At 36.5% G+C, this 19,002-nt stretch overlaps 1 protein-coding gene across 1 annotated transcript in view; it reads right to left on the reverse strand.

Moving 5' to 3' along the window:
- The window catches only part of cwc22 (CWC22 spliceosome associated protein homolog), a 78,363-nt gene that overhangs the window by 11,353 nt on the left and 48,008 nt on the right, over positions 1–19,002 (reverse strand). Inside the window, exon 15 of the mRNA XM_056465833.1 lies at positions 16,860–16,920. Within this exon, the coding sequence (XP_056321808.1) occupies positions 16,860–16,920 (61 nt within the window). The remainder of the gene's footprint in view (positions 1–16,859; positions 16,921–19,002) is intronic.

Below are 19,002 nucleotides of genomic sequence, written 5' to 3' on the forward strand. Positions count from 1 at the left end.
TTAAACAGTAATGTATAATTTAAAACAAAAAAAATTTGTAAACAATTTTTATTTTTTTTATTATTAAATCACTAAGCCTGAGCGTCTCTAAAACTTTAAACTCAACTGTCAGTAAAGCTTACAGTTCCAGAAGAAATTGACTACAGTTCTCTGACTCTAAGCTAATACCTTTTCGGAGGAAATCCCTATTAATCAAACTGCCCTAATGAGACAGACAGCATTACTGTGCAGCAGACAAAGCAGTGGTACAAATCCAGGCTTAGACTTTGCTGTATTACACTCTGATTTACTCATTAAAATCATCCTGTTGTTTCAATCCACTGAGAGGCAAGTAGTGAAACCATGGTGAAACCTGAAAGACTCTCAAGGGAGATCTCAGGTAAATCTTCCAACTTGAAGAGCCCGAATCCCATAGTGACCCTTTGTGGCACTCCCCAGCAAACCAGAGGGATTACATGCTCAAAACAGCCATTTTAGCACTTCTCTCTTCACACCTGCGGCCCAATTGAGCTGCCCTTACTGTAACTCCAACCATCTCACCTCATTTTAACTGCTTCAATATATTATAACTACAGGAACTACGGAATTATAGATGATCTATGATTGACGCAGAGTTGATAGAAGCTTTCCCCTAAGGACAGTCTAGTAATTTCTGTCGAGATATGAGAGGAAGAGCAGGCAGGAGACTGTCCGTGATGTGAAATCTGTAATCGTGCACAGCAAGACTGTTGCCACAGATGACCGGCCATCTGCTCTGCAAAGACTGATGGAAAAGAAATGATGAAATGCCATTAGCTTTTATTAAAGCAGCAGAAGATGAAGAACAAAAAGAAACAAATGAAGGGCTTGAACCATTTGAACAAACTTCAAAACTACGGCAGCCTATTTCATTTCCTCTGAAGAGAAATTGGCAGGGCTGTCAAATCGAACAAACAGCGCGAGGACTGAAACCCAGACTCACACCCAGACAATCAATAACCACTTACCTCCAGTATATCCACAACACAATAAAACTTCTATATTGAGAGCAAAAAAATAAAGAAACTTCAGGTTCTACTGCTAGAACTCAGTATTCAAAAAATGAGAAGCTGAAACCTCAACTGAGACTCGTCTGAATCACTAATACACATGAACTCAGTCAGATGCTAAACAGCATTCCCTAAGTGCACCCGGGCTCAGCATGATGACCTCTTTCTTTCTGATTGGATGAGTACTCTGCATCCACCTCTGTGGGATGACTAGAGAAAGTCAAGATGAAGATCTGCCATCAAAAACAAGCTAGAGGATTCAATCAATACATCCAATGAGTGAAAGTTCAGGTGAAGAGCAATGCACTGGAGAAACATATTCAATCACTCCACTACCAAGAATTGAAGTGTTGCACGCCATCTAATTTAGAAGTTAAAAGGACACGCACACTAACAATGTCAATTCAACAAAAAATATGATACTAGGATTTCCAATTGGTTATCAGTAGTAACAACTGTTGAGAGTGTTTTAAGCATGCAGAAAGGCGTTTCTTACAGTATTGTTGATTATACAAATACAGCCTTTGGTAAGTCTCTTGGTGAAACTTGTTCATGCTTGTATGACCATTAGAGTGGATTACTGTAATGGACTCCTAATAGGCCTTCCCAAAAAGACAGTTGCAGCTCATCCAGAATACTGCTGCCAGGATTCTGACCAGAACCAGAAAATGCGAGCACATCACACCTGTCCTCAGGTCTTTACACTGGCTCCAAGTCATATTCAGAATAGATTTTAAAGTTTTTTTACTCATCTATAAGGTAGGACCTCAATACATTACAGATATGCTCACTGAATACAAACCTAACAGATCCCTCAAATCATTAGGATCTAGTCAATTAGAAATTACAAGACTTCATTTAAAGCAGGGCGAATCAGCCTTCAGGCATCCATAGTAAGAAGAAAAAAAACAACTGTCAAAATAAGTCGATATTTTTCAGTATGCCTTCCTTTGTGTTCAACAGAATAAAAACCTCAAACAGATTTAGAACAAATGGAGGATAAGTAAATGATAGAATTATCCCTTTCCCTTCAAAAACTTCTCTTACCTAAAATGTTTAAGCATTGCTAGTCTGGTATTACTAGTTAACTTTAGGGATGTGTTCAAATCCCCAAATAAAGGAGCATCAGTAAGACACTAAGGCTGCACAATATATCTTTTCAGCATCGATATTATAATGTGCACATCTGCAATAGTAAAATCACATTACATGCAAGTTTTACAGCTGACCAAAAGACATTTTAGAACACAAAAAATTTGTGGAGTCACTGCAGAGTTCAACCAAAATAGAGTGAAACTTTTACTATTTGCACATGTTTTTAAGGCAAGCTCTTCCAGAGAGTTTAAGAAATGATACCATTTACAACTATAATAAAGATTAAAGGTGCATTATGTAAGTTATAACCAATAGGTTTTGCATTCCTGGATCAAAACAAACGCAGGTTGCCAGATTGAGGACCAAAAGGAGTGAGTCTAACGATCGAGCCTAAAGGCTGATTTAAATAGTGTTCTTCATAAAAGCAACGACACGCGATAGAAGGATTATTTTCCCTATTAAAGGGAGTTTTTTTTCCCCAAGCAGCACCTCGAATTGATATTTTAGAAATGGCTTCTATTTTTTGCAGCTGAACAACAGAAAGCTGACAATGATCACCTCAGCTATACATCATGTGCTTTATTCAGTGTTAAATACTAACAATGAGAGTTTGACTGCCATTTCACATGATATTTATTGCCATACTACTGAAAGCAGCAGCAGATTTACCTCAGATCTTAAAATAAAATAAACCGTTTGAAATTGAACTTTTAAAACTTTAGACTCAAAACAAAGACATAGTGCCTCAGCATGTACATTTAATAATGTTAAATAGATTTAATATGTATTAATTAGATTATAAACCTTAGCATTTCCTGAGTGAGTGCATATTCTATGCTTCTGAATGGCTGTATTTACATTTCTGTCGTGTTTTGTCTGGTGCAAACAGCCAAATGGCTTATCACTGCAAATCTCATCCCGTAGCATGTTGTTAGGACACGGGGTTACAATGTAACCAGCTTAACTAATCTTTACATTCGTAATATTTATATTATTTGCTAATTAATAACCACCTCATGTGGAACTCTGAATCTGAGTCTCATTTCGGACACTGCTACTGTCTACCGGAGATCGCATTTTGGTCACTAGCGCTTTCTTTAAGAGCCTTTCTGAATGAAGGAATGAAATATGCTGTTTTCCATCGAGGCAACCCGGGTGCTGAAATATTATTACCTAAACTGGCATTAGGCGGGTTAAAAGAACCAAAACAAAAGTTTCGGCATGCAACGTGCATTTTAAAAGCAGAATATCTGACTTTAGCATTGTTTTTCAGATAAACTAGATTGTTCACTTAGCATGTTTCTTAAATATCTGTAAACATATTATGGTATTTTTATGCTTTAGACGAGTCAAAAACTTACATACAGCACATTTAACTGTATTGAATAGGTTATACAATGAACACTATCCAGTATTATTAAATACAGTTATTTTTGCTCTGTTGCATTTACCTATCTAATTTGTTTATTATATTGTATGCATGATTCAGACACCTACAAAATCATCCTAACCAATCAAAGTTAATGAATTCTTTACAGATAGAGCTATTCAAGTTATTTGGTGAAATTATATTTATAATCGCAATATATTTATGGCAGAAAAACAAAACAAAAAAAAATTATATTACAATTTTTCCAATATATTGCAGCCCTTATTAAACACACTTGCTTACAACTTGTTCCTCAATATTGAGACTCACAAAAGAAAGTAGGTAATTGAATATAAAACTGACAGACAGAATCTCATAGAAGCTCAAGCTAATATGCAACTAGCTACAATTTCCCAGCAACCACACAGTAATGTCCTGCCAAACACAATGTGATGCATCTTCAGACAATCAAGTTACATTGGGAAACAAAGACCTAAATCTCTTCATCTAGATATAATCCAAATCAATCATACTAATTGAAAACTGACGACACAGGAAAGCTAGTTGCAAACAATAAAGCCCACCAAATAAACAAAATTAAAGATGAACGGTCATCCATAACCCTAACTACTCTTAATGCATTCTCACTCAATAACAAACACAATAGCAGCAGAGGCTCCTTGTGAAATGAATCATCCTTCGATTAGTGTCTCTTGCAGCTGAATGTAGTCCGATGCACTCGATCCATACGTTTATACTCCATGTGGCGGAGGCTGAAATGTGGCTGAATAATGAACAGGCCATCTGTGAAGTCCCATGATTCATTCCACACTTGTGATGTGTTTATTGCTCACAAGACTAATAATCGCGCCATCAACTCTCCTGCCAGACAGCGGCTGCTTCACATCAATTGTCGTTGCCTTTGCTAATTTTCACTTGAACCTTGTCGAAAAGTGAGCATTATGAAACCTTTTACAATCGGCTTTTGAAGGGGAAACTTTGATGCGTCGACACAGACATGATGAAGCCGGCTGTAATGTTTTCAATCCTTTGGAGATTTCTATGTAAACATTAATATAGCAAGCTAAACCATTCAAATTTTCACATGACAAGGCTTGGCCTTCATTTTTTTTCACCATTAAATGATCTCTCTAAACTGAAGGCTGAATAAGAGTGAATCATCTCAGCTTCATGGACCTCAGTCAGACTAGACAGCATACTTAATGTGACATGAATGAAAATGAGGCTTTCCAGTCTTCAAACCCAATGTTTTTGAGAGCTTTTATTCCACTAGATGTTAAAAGAAAAGTTTGAAGATGATTGCTGGTAAGTAACTTATGCTTTCATTTGACAAGAATGCATTAAACCAAACCATAAAGACTGACTTTTCATAACTTAAACTAAAGATCTTTGTTACCCACAATGGTTATGTAACAACATTAGATTTCTAATAGATCCTGAGACACTGAAGACTAAATTAATGCGTAGACCAGCCAATTTGTCACCACTAAACACTTCGCCAAAATATTGACTACAGTTATTTGACTACAAAGATGTCCGAATAAATGTAATAATATTTTTGTATATTTGTGTATGACTCCCATGAGCTTGGAGGACTGCATCCATACATCTCTGCAATGACTGAAATAACTTAAGTCATCTGGAATGGCAAAGAAAGTGTTCTTGCAGGACTCCCAGAGTCTTTGCACTCATTTTCAATGCCTCCTCCATCTTACTCCAGGCATACTCAATAAAGTTCATGTTTGGTGACTGGGCTGGCCAATCCTGGAACACCTTAACCTTCTTGGCTTTCAAGAACTTTGATGTGGAGGCTGAAGTATGCGAAGGAGTGCTATCCTGCTGAAGAATTTGCCCTCTCCTGTGGTTTGTAATGTAATGGGTAGCACAAATGTCTTAATACCCTCAGGCTGTTGTAGTTGCCATCCACTCAGCAGATCTCTCGCACATCCGTATATTGAATGTAACCCCAAACCATGAACTTTCCTTTACCAAGGGAAAGGTGCAGGTCTTCTGCAGTATTTGTTATGACTGAGATGCAGTTAAACAGAAGATTCATCAGAAAAATCTACCTTCTGCCACTTTTCCAAATGATCAACTACAAGTCAAGTTATTATTTGTTGCTCTTACAATTGAGATCGACGACAAGACTTTAGTCAGGTAGTGTATACTAAACGGTAAGGGTGTGACAAGACGCTTACTCCGCAAGATGAGACGAGACACAAGATTGGGTTCACGAGGAGACGAGATGAGATTTATACAATTTGTTTTGAATACTCGAAATGAATGGAAAAAAAAAAGTGTTTTCTTCAACTGAAAAACAAAGCAAAACTATTTAGCCCAGCTTTTTTATCAACTTGTAATGAATGTTATTTTACTTTATTTGAATGAATTCTATGCTGTAAAGGACAAGCAAACACTGCAAAATAATTTGCTAATATATAAATGGAAAATAATGTTTATATATATTTTAAATCTTAGCAAAATATTTGCTAAAACATGAATGGAAAATAGATAATCAACTTAAAAAAAATTAAATAAAATAAAAAAAAGTCAAAATTTTTTTTAAATCAATGCAAAATTATTTAGGTGCTATTTAAAATAAACTTGTAATGAATGCCATTTTACTTTTATTTTAATAAATTATGCAAACACTGCAAAATATTTGGCTAAACTTTACTGAATGGACAAACTCTGAGCTACTGGATGTGAGTTTGGACTGATAGGAGAGAGCTGTTTTAATGGAATCTGATAGCATTTGACCAATGAAAAGAAAACTTCCATTTTTTCCAGACGGCATAAATGATGATGGGTGTGTGTTTCTCCAGGAGTTCACCGTGTGTGTGCACACTCAGAGGAGATGTGCGTCTGTGGTTATTTACTGACTCAGTAGGTGCAGAGAATAATGTCAAACAGCCGTGTGTTTATGGCTTATCCTGTCGCTAAATGCGGCTAAAAGTCCTACACAATAGTTATAGTTTGATTACAGAGTTTACATGTCTGTACAGCACTTCAATAATGCTACCAAAATAGGAATATTCCACGTGATTTATTGTTCACATCGATGACTTTAAGCATTTCTAATAGTTTCCATAGCATGGTTAATGTGTGTGGTTGCAGTTATAGCAGCCTTTGTTTTTTGGGATTTGGCAACCTTTTAACCTTTTGGTGGAAAAAATCTGTTACGTCACACTCTCCCAAGTAAACAAGTGACGCGCAACCCCAAGGTAGCCCAGGTTTCCAGGTGTGTGCAAAGCACTTGATGTGCGGTTCAAATCCAATCTTGCCTCCAATCTCACCCTCAAAATCACCTTCACGTACCATCATAACATTACAACTCACAAGACAACTTTTCACCTCGCAAATCTCGTAGCCCAAGATCTCGTCACACCCCAACTGAAAGGGATAGTACACCCAAATATGAAAATTACCTCACCATTTATGTAATATTATACCATTATGAGTTTGTTTCTTCTGTTGAACACAATAGAAGATATTTGGAAAAATGCTGGTTGACGCCACCAATTGAACTCCACAAAAGGAAACAAATACCATAAACGTCAATAGACACCATCAACCAGAACTCTTTAAAATGACATATTTTGTGCTAATAAAAAGAAAAACTCAAATAGGTTTTGAATAAGTGAAGAGTGAGTAAATGACAATTTCATTTTTGGGTGGAGCATACAACCAACTAACAGTCCAAAAAGGTAATGAACACATGGGGGAAAGATTGGAAATGATGGGCGTTCCAAATGAGTTCCATGTTGATCTTCAGCTCTGTTATGCTGCTGTCAACGTCTTGGGTGGAAACTAAAAACCAAACATGTGGTGGACTTCTCTTTGCAGACTATAAACAAACTCCACCCGAACAAAGACACATGCCAATCAGTAGCAGCTGTAAGTTCAAAGCAACATTCCACCTTTTAATAGCATCTTTAAAACACGCAAAAAGCTGACATCATCTAGAGGAATCGTCCTTACATAGAAAAGTTCCTATTAATGAAATCTTAAAACTGTGAATGTTGTGCAAATAGGGTGTTTTACTTTACAACCTTAACACACTTTTGAATTTAAAATAGAATGAAGGAATGAATGAGCTAATTACAAACTCTTCAACATCATTTCAATTCAAACAATCTCTAATTTATCATTCAGTTGAACCTGTGACCAGTTGACTTAAAGGGTCATGAAACTCCTCTTAGTTCAAATCTACCTCAGATTGAATTTTTCAAATATTTTTATGCAACCTAAATGGGTGTTGAAAGCTGTGAGCAGAATGTAGAGTGGGTGTGATGGGGCAAAGCAGGAGGGAAAAACGAGAGATCAACTGTCATCAGTTAGTGGCCATTTTTGTTTATATTTCAAGACCTATATTTAAAAAGTGCTTATTTTAAAACATAGATGCACACACACTTCTACACTAGTATACAAAAAAAAAAAACACTTGTATTTCTACATCTAGAAAACAAACCAAGAGGAAAAAGCATATTTGGTAACACTTTATTTGAAGGGGTGTTCATAAGACTGTGATGAAACCCTTATAATCAACTGTCGTGTCCTAAATGCAAAGAGGACATTGTTTATGACAACTTGGCATAAACAAATGCGTCACAACCTGTTTTCGTATGTCATAACAACTTGACATTACAAAAACTTATGATAAACCTGCCATTAACGTGATGAACCGTGCTATTAATATTATTTTGACTTCTACAGTGGCACAAACTGAATTTGTCATTAAATATTAATAACGCTCTTAAAAAATATTTCACAGAGTAATGACACTTTAAATAAAACATTTTAATGACAAATACATGTTTGTTCCACTGAAAAAGTAATCAGAAAAATACACTGACCGACCACTTTATTATGTCCAGCTGCTTGTTAATGTAAATTACTAATCAGCCAATCACATGGCAGCAACTCAGTACATGTAGACAGGGGGTTAAGTCCGAAACTGCCTACTACTCAGTAGGTACTGCATTTAAATTTAGACGTACTACTTGATCATTAGAAAAGTACGTTATATACAGTATGAATGTGAGCAGTATGAATCGAGCTCGGACGTACTACATTAGCCATTTTGTCATGATTACATGACCTACCCGAGTTGCGTCGCTTCACTCTCATTCATTAATTCTCTCTCAGGGGATCATGGGATAATGCAGAGTGCATGGGATGCACACTTCAGAATCTTGCCAGAAGTAGTAGGTCATCCGGGTACTTCTCGCATATGGATTTTCGAATTCTATGAATTCGGACATACTACTCTGCTTGCATACTGTTTTTAGAGTACTATATAGTATGGAAGTATGCAATTTCGGACGCAACCATGGTCAACACGATCTGCTGCAGTTCAAACTGAGGATCGGATAGATGAAAGGTGATTTACGTGACTTTGAATGTGGCATGGTTGTTGGTGTACAATAGAAGACTTAAAAAACATTGCCTGGTCAACTGAGTCTCGATTTCTGCTGCGACATTCAGATGGTAGAGTCAGAATTTGGCGTCAACACCCTTGTATCAACAGTTCAGGCTGCTGGTGGTGGTGTAATGGTATGGGGCATATTTTCTTGGCACGCTTTGGGCCCATTAGTACCAATTGAGCATCGTGTCAACGCCACAGCCTACTTGAGTATTGCTGCTGACCATGTCCATCCCTTTATGACCACAGTGTACCCATCTTCTGATGGCTACTTACAGCAGGATCATGCACCATGTCATAAAGCGTGAATCATCATTTCTTGAACATGACAATGAGTTCACTGTACTTAAATGGCCTCCACAGTCACCAGAGCTCAATCCAATAAAGCACCTTTGGGATGTGATAGAACGGGAAATTGGTATTTCTGTAGACAAATCTGCAGCTGCGTGATGCTATCATGTCAATATGGACCAAAATCTCTGAGGAATATTTCTAGAACCTTCTTGAATCTATGCAAGAAGGATTAAGGCAGTTCTGAAAGCAAAAGGTGGTCCAACCCAGTACTAGCAAGATGTGCCTAATAAAGTGGCCGGTGAGTGTGTTCACGACAATTATAATTATAATTTGCTTGTGTCAAGTTAGTATCTTTGCACTTAAAAATTACATAAATGAGCAAATATCAATTAACAGTTGTCATTAGAATGAATAAAATGATGCCATGTCATGATTATAAAGGTCTCCTGACACACTTATGAACACCCCCTTCAAGTAAAGTGTTACCGCATATTTTGACTTATTAAAGATTGTATAATCACCATGACTTTTCCAGGCCTGTTTTACAATCCCTCAGATTTCACATTTTTCCATAACTGTGGGAACCCTGCATTTAGGAGCAAAGCCAGATCACTGGGCAGAAACAGCATTCAGCATTCGCTATAGACTCAAGGACGGTTTATTCTGGTACGACGATTCAGGAGGGACAAAACACAGTGGGTCCAAGGACGCGAACCCATAAGCGTGAAAAAAAAAAAAACAGCAGAGAACGTGATGTTAAAATAAGAGAGACAGCATCTCATTAAAGTGAACGACCTTTAAAGATACATGCCCCACATTACATCAATCAAACCACTAAAATGAAATCAGGCTGACATATCAAATCAGGTCAGAATCCCACGTTATGTTACATGTTAATGTTATTGAGACACCTATAAAAGTGCGCACTTAATTGGCTGAATGGAAGCCAGGCAAACTTTCAGATTCTCAGTTTCAGATGTCTAGTTCCAATAATAACTTATTTATCAAACAGTGATGTTAAGGAAACCAGAGCAGTTGACGTGTTTCCTCATGTTGCACACACTCTAGGGGTTTTGAGGCAGAGCTCAGGTGTGCGTGTGTGTGTGTGTATGAGAGAGAGAGAGATGACGCAGAGGGCTGTGGTAGGTCTGGATGTGAGCCATGATCTGCCAGTTCTGGCTTCAGAGAAGGATCCGAGTATGGCCCACCACCAACAAACTGGCAAACATGAGCACTTCCTTGCAATGAGGTAATCATTTATACACACATTTATGTTTTATTTAATTAACTAACTGGTTGCAAACATCAAATCTACAAAAGAGTTTATATATTCAGAAACCAGAAAAATATTAAAATTACATATATTATTTTACAATACCGCAGATAAATGCATGTATACTCATACATAAAAGAAAAGCTTTACATAGAGTAGTCAACATTTGAAGTGGATCAAAATTGTTTTTCCGAGTTGTCAATCTATTGACCAACACCCATTCTTGGGACATTTTTGAAATTTTTTATCCATTTCAAATCTTCTTTTTCCAAATATATTAAGTCTAAATATAATATTAACATATACACAGTACATATATGCAATATTAACATATGTACAAATATTCAGTTCTAAATGTAAATAAACATACAAAATTTATTTCAACATGAAAATTCTGAATCAGTTTTATACAATTCTAATTATATTATATAAATATAAAAAAATAGTGACATTTCCAGAAATAGAAATAAGCTAGGGAAGCACAGACTATTAAACCACGAAAAAATTTCGGCCGAAAATGTCCCAAAAGTGCCATTTTCTGAAAGATTTTTCATCGCCAAAACAACATGGCAGAAACAGTATGTTGTGATGACGCAAACAGAAAACGTGGCCTGCACATGCTTTTCTAAAGCAGCATGTTTGCGGTGTCTATTCATTCTATTTGGATCCTTTCATCAGCGAATCGCTCAAATGTCAGCTTATAGACAAACCAGCTGATCGATGTGACTTTGAAATGCTCCAGGTCCCTGTATTTGTGGCAAATCAGTGCTGTTTAAGAACGTGCTCAACAGCGCACAAATTTTAACAGGAAATGGAAGTTTTTAAAATTCCAGTACCGAACGGTACCGAATTCCAGTATCGTGACAACCCTAAATAGGCATGGGACAATAACCGGATTTGAGGTTTACCGTGGTTTCCTAAGGTATGTGTAAGTTGTAGTTTTTCACAAATATTTATTTAGTTTTTTTGGCCAAAAGTATCTCCATATCTCCAACAGAAAAGAAACCTCTACATCAAAAGCTACTGGTCCAAAACTTTTAAAAATAAAATATTTTGTGTTCAATGAGGGAAAAAGTTGTTGTTTTTTTACCCAGACATTTAAAAAGAACTTATTTTGGAGCAGTAATCACAATACCGAGGTATTTTTATCCAAGGTTATAATACCTTCAGAATTTTATACCGACCCAAGCCTAAACTTAAATCAAACTTAAGTAAAACTAATACTGAAATTGTTTAAATCTTGGTTTATACTTCAAGCTCAAACAAATATTTGTTGCACTTTTAATCGTTTAAGCTGATTAGTTTGACTATTTGAAAATCAGCGGATATTATCAATGCATTTATTGGGTAAAATAAAATTGCTACATTTTACTGTAATAAGTCCCCATCCTGGGTGTCATGGTTGCACAGTGGGTAGCACGATCGCCTCACAGCAAGAGGTCCATAGAGAAGCGGTACAGGTGAATTGAATAAGTTAAATTGGCCGTAGTGTACTGTGTGTGTGTGAATTCAAAAGTGTATGGATGCTTCCCAGTGTTGGGTTGTGGCTGGAAGGGCATCCGCTGCTAGGTTGGCAGTTTAATCTGCTGTGGCAACCCTTGATTAATAAAGGGACTAAGGCGGAAAAAAAAAATGAATGAATGAATGTAATTGATTTATTTTTTGAAACTGCAATTCCAATGCCCTAATTATAGCAAGGTTAGAACAGAGTAATAGCCATAATTGCAATAGCACTAAAAAATTGGCATAATTTATTTCTGTTTCGCTTTTCTGCCTTGGTTTCCTCTTTTTCCGGTTTTCGGTTTCAGCCAAGAATTTAAATTTCGGTGCATAAAATAAGCATCTGAAAAAAGTTTGAAACAAAGATAAACAAATAAGTAAACAATAAATAAATATTATCAACAGTATAACAGTATTAATAACAGTAATTCACTATTGTTGAGAAAAAACTCATTGGTGAGCTATGCAAGGACATCATGAATAAATTTGGAAGTGACAGTGATGATGATGTCATGACATATGTTTGTATGCCGACCTGCACCCGCTCCTGAGCCTGAGCCGAGAGCTGGAGCCATGCGATAAAGAAGACATTTGTAAGATGCTACCGCTGTTCCACAATCTCCCTCAGGCCTGCAAACACAATGTTTCCATCTTGTGCACCTCACTGGCTCTTTTCTCAAATGGCCAAAAGCAGCAAAAGTGGCGGTGGGGATAAAAAGCGGGCTCTTTTCTATTTCCAGCCATTTTTACTATCTCGTCTTATTTGATACGGTTCGTCTTAGCGGAAGTCATTTTCAAAAAACATAATGATCCCTACCGTGCATTTTGTTGACATTACATATACGCTCTAGGGAGAACATACAGACTTATCTGTACTACGCCAGGCAAGAAAGACCCATATTTGGACTAAGAAGGCAGAGCGGACTCGGGGGATTGAATCTGGTCATCATCCTCATCGCTCTTAAAAGGTCAAATGGACTGATTAACAGACTGAGAGCCAAGAAAACCAATGTGCTTCGAGTAGGGCTTAAAGATGTAGCTTGAAAACACATCAATCTCTCTTATTACACAGTTGAAGTCAAAGTTTTCAGCCCTGCTCTATATTCTTTCCCCAATTTTTGTTTGACAGAAAGAAGATTTTTTCAACACATTTCTAAACATAATCGTTTTAATAACCCATTTCTAATAACTATTTTCTTTTTTCCTTGCCATGATGACAGTAAATAATATTTTACTTAATATTTTTCAAGATACTAGTACTCAGCTTAAAGTGACATTTAAAGGCTTAACTAGGTTAATTAGGCAAGTTATGGTAATGAGGTAAGTGATTGTATAACAGTAGCTTGTCCTGTAGACTAGTGGTCTTCAAGCACCAGGCCATGGACCGGTACCAGTCTGTGGATTAATTGGTACCGGGCCGCACAAGAAATCATTAATTAATTAATTATCTGAGTCTGAAGGATCTTTTATTTAGAAAAATCTTTTATTTTGAAAAATGACCGTATTATCTCACTTACCTTTTGGTCACTTGAGCACCCTAAGAAACAGACATCTTTGGAAAGTATCTTTGCTAAGGAGAAAAGGCCCAGTGAAGGTATAGATTTAGTCATTAGCAATGTGGGCGATCGCCAAGGGCGGCATCTTGCTAGGGGGGCATGGAGACTCCCCCACCCCCCTTTCGGACCTCGAACACCCACCCCACACTTCACTTTTGTCTGCGAATAGGCGGCATAAACACTGTGAGGTGGCACGATCATTTGCCTAGACTGCCAGTTAAGCTTGTTTGTCAACAAGTCAGGTGAATCCACCATGTCTGTGCAAAAAGATCATCAGAAGATCGCAAATGATGGCGGCCTTTTGGTGGCTGCTCGTATATCACATCTTTTCTAGAGTTTGTGCAAGATCCTTAGTCCCGATGGAGGTGTGCGGCTTGCACGCGCAAGCGACACAGTGTGCTAACACCTTCCAGTCACACACAGTTAATTGAAGGCCGGAAGCACATCGCGAGTCACGTGACAAGAACTGACCAATCAACTTCAGCTTGTATGGAACATACACATTTGGGTGGACTAATTAACTCAGACAAACACAGAACACCCAAACGCTGCAGTGCTTTGTAATTTTCTCCACGAATAAAACTTGTATCAGAGTAACAGAATTGCCATCCAAGAAAACAGTTAATGGTCACCTAGCAACCAACGAGAAACAACCAATGAGAAACCAAAAAATAAAAATAAATAAATAAATCACAGGAGGGCTAATAATATTGACCAAGTGAATTTTGATGAATTACTGGAAGTATTAATCAGTGAACTTTCTACAGATTTATCAAAAGGCTGTCTGCATGATGTTATTTGTACTGTTGCATATGCAAACAATGGTGCCAAAAATAACCACATTTCTTAAAAATGCCTAACCACAAATGTCTTGCAGGTAAACATGAGTGATGAAGTTTGCTCGAGCGATGAAAACCTATTCTGGTCCTTAAAATGATTACAGTAAACAATAGTATTATTGGTGCAAATGTAAGCAGGGGTAATAAAGAAAAATCTAAAATCTGAACAGTAATAAAAATAGCTCAACACAAATTAAAATGGACATTTTACAGAAGCTGCTATAATTCTTTATGGTCTTAGTGAAAAAATTATAACTTAGTGTGGTTAACATTCTCAATGGTAGTATAAATAAACACTCTTTTTACCCTTAGTGCACAGTGAAGCTGTTTCCACATTACAGTGACAAAATGTTAGACTAGGCCATCTCCCATGCATATAATCGTTGCATATAATTTATCATTGCTTGACACTGCAGTCTGCCATTATCAATGTAAATCATAACCACACAAGCATCTATACATATGAAAAGTTACACTTGCTTATTTAACAAAAGCTCAGCTGAACACTGCACAGTCTATGAGTGAAAACCAACAAATCAAGTCTAACAAACGATGACAAATGATCTCATTCTAAACACGAGTCAATTTAAGCCAACAATAACCAAACGAAACAACCACAAGCTGTATATTTTAAAATTACCATCATCTTTTGACGAATTGTAGATACAGCTAAATCCTTTACATGCCATTTTGATGTAAGCCTGGTTTTGTTTTGCCCAAGGACCTCAAGCAGTCTAATGAAAAAGTTTTGCCCACGTTTTCTGAAAAATTCCCATCACATATAAAACGAAATAATAATTATCCATAGCTAAAATATGCTATTTGAACATTCTTGCTTTGTGCAACATTTATATATTTGATTGATTTTTGTGAATCTATTTAAATAGGCCAATTGAAAGGATTCTTGAGTTAACCCTATTATTCATCTAATTAAATTCCAAACTATACACTACCTGACAAAAGTCTTGTTGTCGAGCCCAGTTGTAAGAGCAACAAATAATAACTTGACTTCTAGTTGATCATTTGGAAAAGTGGCAGAAGGTAGACTTTTCCAATGAATTATTTGTTGAACTGCATCCCAATCATAACAAATACTGCAGAAGACCTATTGGAACTAAAGTCAAAGCTTTTTTATTGGAAGCCAAGGTCAAAGTTTGGTGAAGGAAAAATCATTATTTGGGGTTACATTCAGTATGTGGGCATGCAAGAGATCTGCAGAGTGGATGGCAACATCAACAGTCTGACAGACATTTGTCCTGCCCATTACATTACAAACCACAGGAGAGGGCAAACTCTTCAGCAGGATAGCACTCCTTCTCATACTTCAGCCTCCAAAGTCCTGAGAGCAAAGAAGGTCAAGGTGCTCTGGGATTGGCCAGCCCAGTCACCAAACATGAACATTATTGAGCATGTCTGGGGTAAGATGGAGAAGGCATTGAAGATAAATCCAAAGAATCGTGATGAACTCTGGGAGCCCTGCAAGAACACTTTCTTTGCCATTCCAGATGACTTTATTAATAACTTAGAGTCATTGCAGAGATGTATGGATGCAGTCATCCAAGCTCATAGGATTCATACACAAAATTAATTTATTTTCCACTGCACCATGACTTTATATTCTATACTGTACATTATTTATGTTAAGTGACAAAACTTTTGTTTAAGCAAAGTCAGACCTTACTGCCCTAATTAAATAATTAAAAATCAAGGCATGATCATATTTTATTTTAGTAAAATAAGCGTAATCTAGAGGCCTTTGCCTTTCATATAAGCCACTTCTGATACCAAATAATCAACTAGAAGTCAAGTTATTATTTGGTGTTCCTAAAACTTGGATAGACGACAAGACTTTGGTCAAATAGTGTAATGTGTCTAATTTGCTTTAAATTCAATGTCAGCAAAAACATGGTCATTGTAGAGAAAATTAATTGTAACATTAATTTAACAGTCAAGAAAAACTCTTAATAGCCATATAAAAACTACACTAAACTCCCTGCAAAATATACAGTTTTACCTAGATCATTAGAGATAATGCACAACCTTAGCCTAAAACTTATTATCCTAAAAAGCAGCGCAGCCCAGGTGTAGACAAATCCAGGACTTTCCATCAAACTGATGAGCTGCTGGCACTGAATTTCAGTTTGCCTGAAGAAACAGCAGGGTGACAATCACAAACGGGTCATTTCTGGAGAAAGGCATTTGATCAGTTAAAACAGGAGGGAACACCCAGTCACCATTAGCCAAAACAGCCATTTTTCCCCACTGTGAAACTGCAAAACAAGGATATTAAGATGACAAATGCTTCCCAAGTGACCACAAAGGCACAAATTACCTCTGAGGCCGAAAACAAATATTTAGATGAAGTTAAAAGCTTCCGATAAACAGCTGTGTGCAGGGACACGGAAAGCAGCGCAGATCTGCAGGATTTTAGAGAGGAACAGCAGCGTTTATTTACGTACCGTCTGGCTCTCGGGGAAATCCATTTTTATCAACTTGTGGGCGCATTCTTCGAAGTCCAAGCTGTGAAAGGAAAACATGAAAATGTCACCTTCTGCAACTCGTGCGTTAAAGAAATCTAACACGGTGACTTTAAACAGATCCCAAGGTATGCATATTATTTAAATACATTACATGCTACTGCAGCTCATAATAAATCAAATCTAACATTAAATGAACCAGACGACATTAAATTAAGCAAAACTATCACAGCACCGGATGAAGCTGGTTTGTTTAAGGTTAACATTGCGAACACCATGAGCAGAATAATAATAATACAGACCTAAACCAAAAAGACATTACAAAATAGGTTTGATCTATACAGAAATGAGGATTTCTTTGTTAAGGAGGTCAACCTCTCTGCCTGTCCTGGTAATGTTTTTGGCTCTCCGGAGCTTCACTTAAGGTCAGTGCAAGATTCTGTTTATGTGGACATGTTTTGGCCAGTGTTTACTGCAGAGCTGCTGGATGTAATGAGACATTATATTAAACTGAAGTATACATTTGCAGTCTAAATTGAATGTGATGATAGAGTATAGAGATAATAGACTGGGCATTGTCAACTAATATAAAGACAAAAAATAGAAAAAATCTTTTTATTATGATCAGCAGGAAAAAGCAATTCTCAGACAAATGCCCCCTATGGCAAATTCTTTATTATAAATTGGTCAAGATGACTCAAACAAGTCGCCAAAATAAAATGTAACAAAGGTTAAGGAAAAAATACACAAATGGATGATATGACTTTCATATCATACATAATTTTTTTGAATGAATCAATCAATCAAGATGTCAAGCAACAGGATGCCAAAATAATAAAGAATAATATACAAAATAATAGATGAAAGAATAACAAACATTTAACATGTAATTCAGTCAAGATGGTTTTTAAAAACGGTATCCAGAAAAAGAAAATAAACACACAGACAAGCATAAAACTAACTAAACTAAAAAGCTTGTTGTATAAATCGGTCAGAATATCCAAGAAAGAGATTTGCAAAGTTGAATCATGAAAAAGGTCTCTAACACTCAAAATATTATTTATCAAACTACTTTTGTTTAAAATGAGAGTAAAAAAACACAATTCTTGAGATTTTTACGGGGATAACTTAACTGTTTTATGTTCAATTCACTCAAATTTACAAACAAATTAACTTAATTCCTTCATGTTGTCCCAACACAAATCGATTATGTGGCATTTTTACAGTGAAGAATTAAAATGAAATAAAGTGCTTGAGTATTGGTTATTCATCACATCTCTGAATTAAATAAATATATTAAAAGAAATGAAAAAAATAAAAGTAAAGGTTTGATTATGTAAAGTGTATATCAGTGGTGCTCAACCCTGGTCCTGGAGATCTACCTTCCTGCAGAGTTCAGCTACAACCTTGATCAATCGCACCTGTCTTTAATCACCAAGTGCACCTTCAGATTCTAGATGACCCATGACTAGGCCCACACGGAATCTGTGCACGCAGAAATTCACAAATTTCTGCAGATTTTTAGCCCATCGTTTATTTACTTGTGTAAATGTGTATACATTTATATTTATTCAGTTTGTAAATGCATTTCATTAATAAAACTAATATCGATCATATGATTGTTTACGTTACAATTAATAAAGTTATATTTAGTGTCTTTAGTAGATATATTATCTGAGAGACTTTGTTTTTTTTTACCAAATAAGTTGATCTAATTCAGGGGAGTCCAAACCCTGTCCTGGAGGGCCGGTGTCCTGCAGATTTTAGCTCCAATTTCTAGATGGAGAAATATTTCTATAAGGATATTTCTAGAAAGCCTAGTAAGAGCTTAATTAGCTAGCCCAGGTCTGATTGGGGTTGGAAATAAGGCTGTGTGATTAATCGAAATCGAATCACAAACACAATTTGAAACGTTGCAATTAGTTAAATCGCAGAAGGCTGCGATATGAAAATGTTTTTTATTTTTATTTCCCCCACCCAGAGCAAATGCATGACTACCATCTGTGTGTGACAGTCTTACTAGCCAACTGAGTGAGCACACTTTCGTTCTGCCCAATCAGAATTGAGCAACCAAACTACGCAGAACGCCCACAATAAAAAAAGAATAAAAAAGAAAAAAAAAGAA

The sequence above is a fragment of the Danio aesculapii genome, chromosome 9, assembly GCF_903798145.1.
Source record: "Danio aesculapii chromosome 9, fDanAes4.1, whole genome shotgun sequence".
Lineage (NCBI taxonomy): Eukaryota > Metazoa > Chordata > Actinopteri > Cypriniformes > Danionidae > Danio > Danio aesculapii.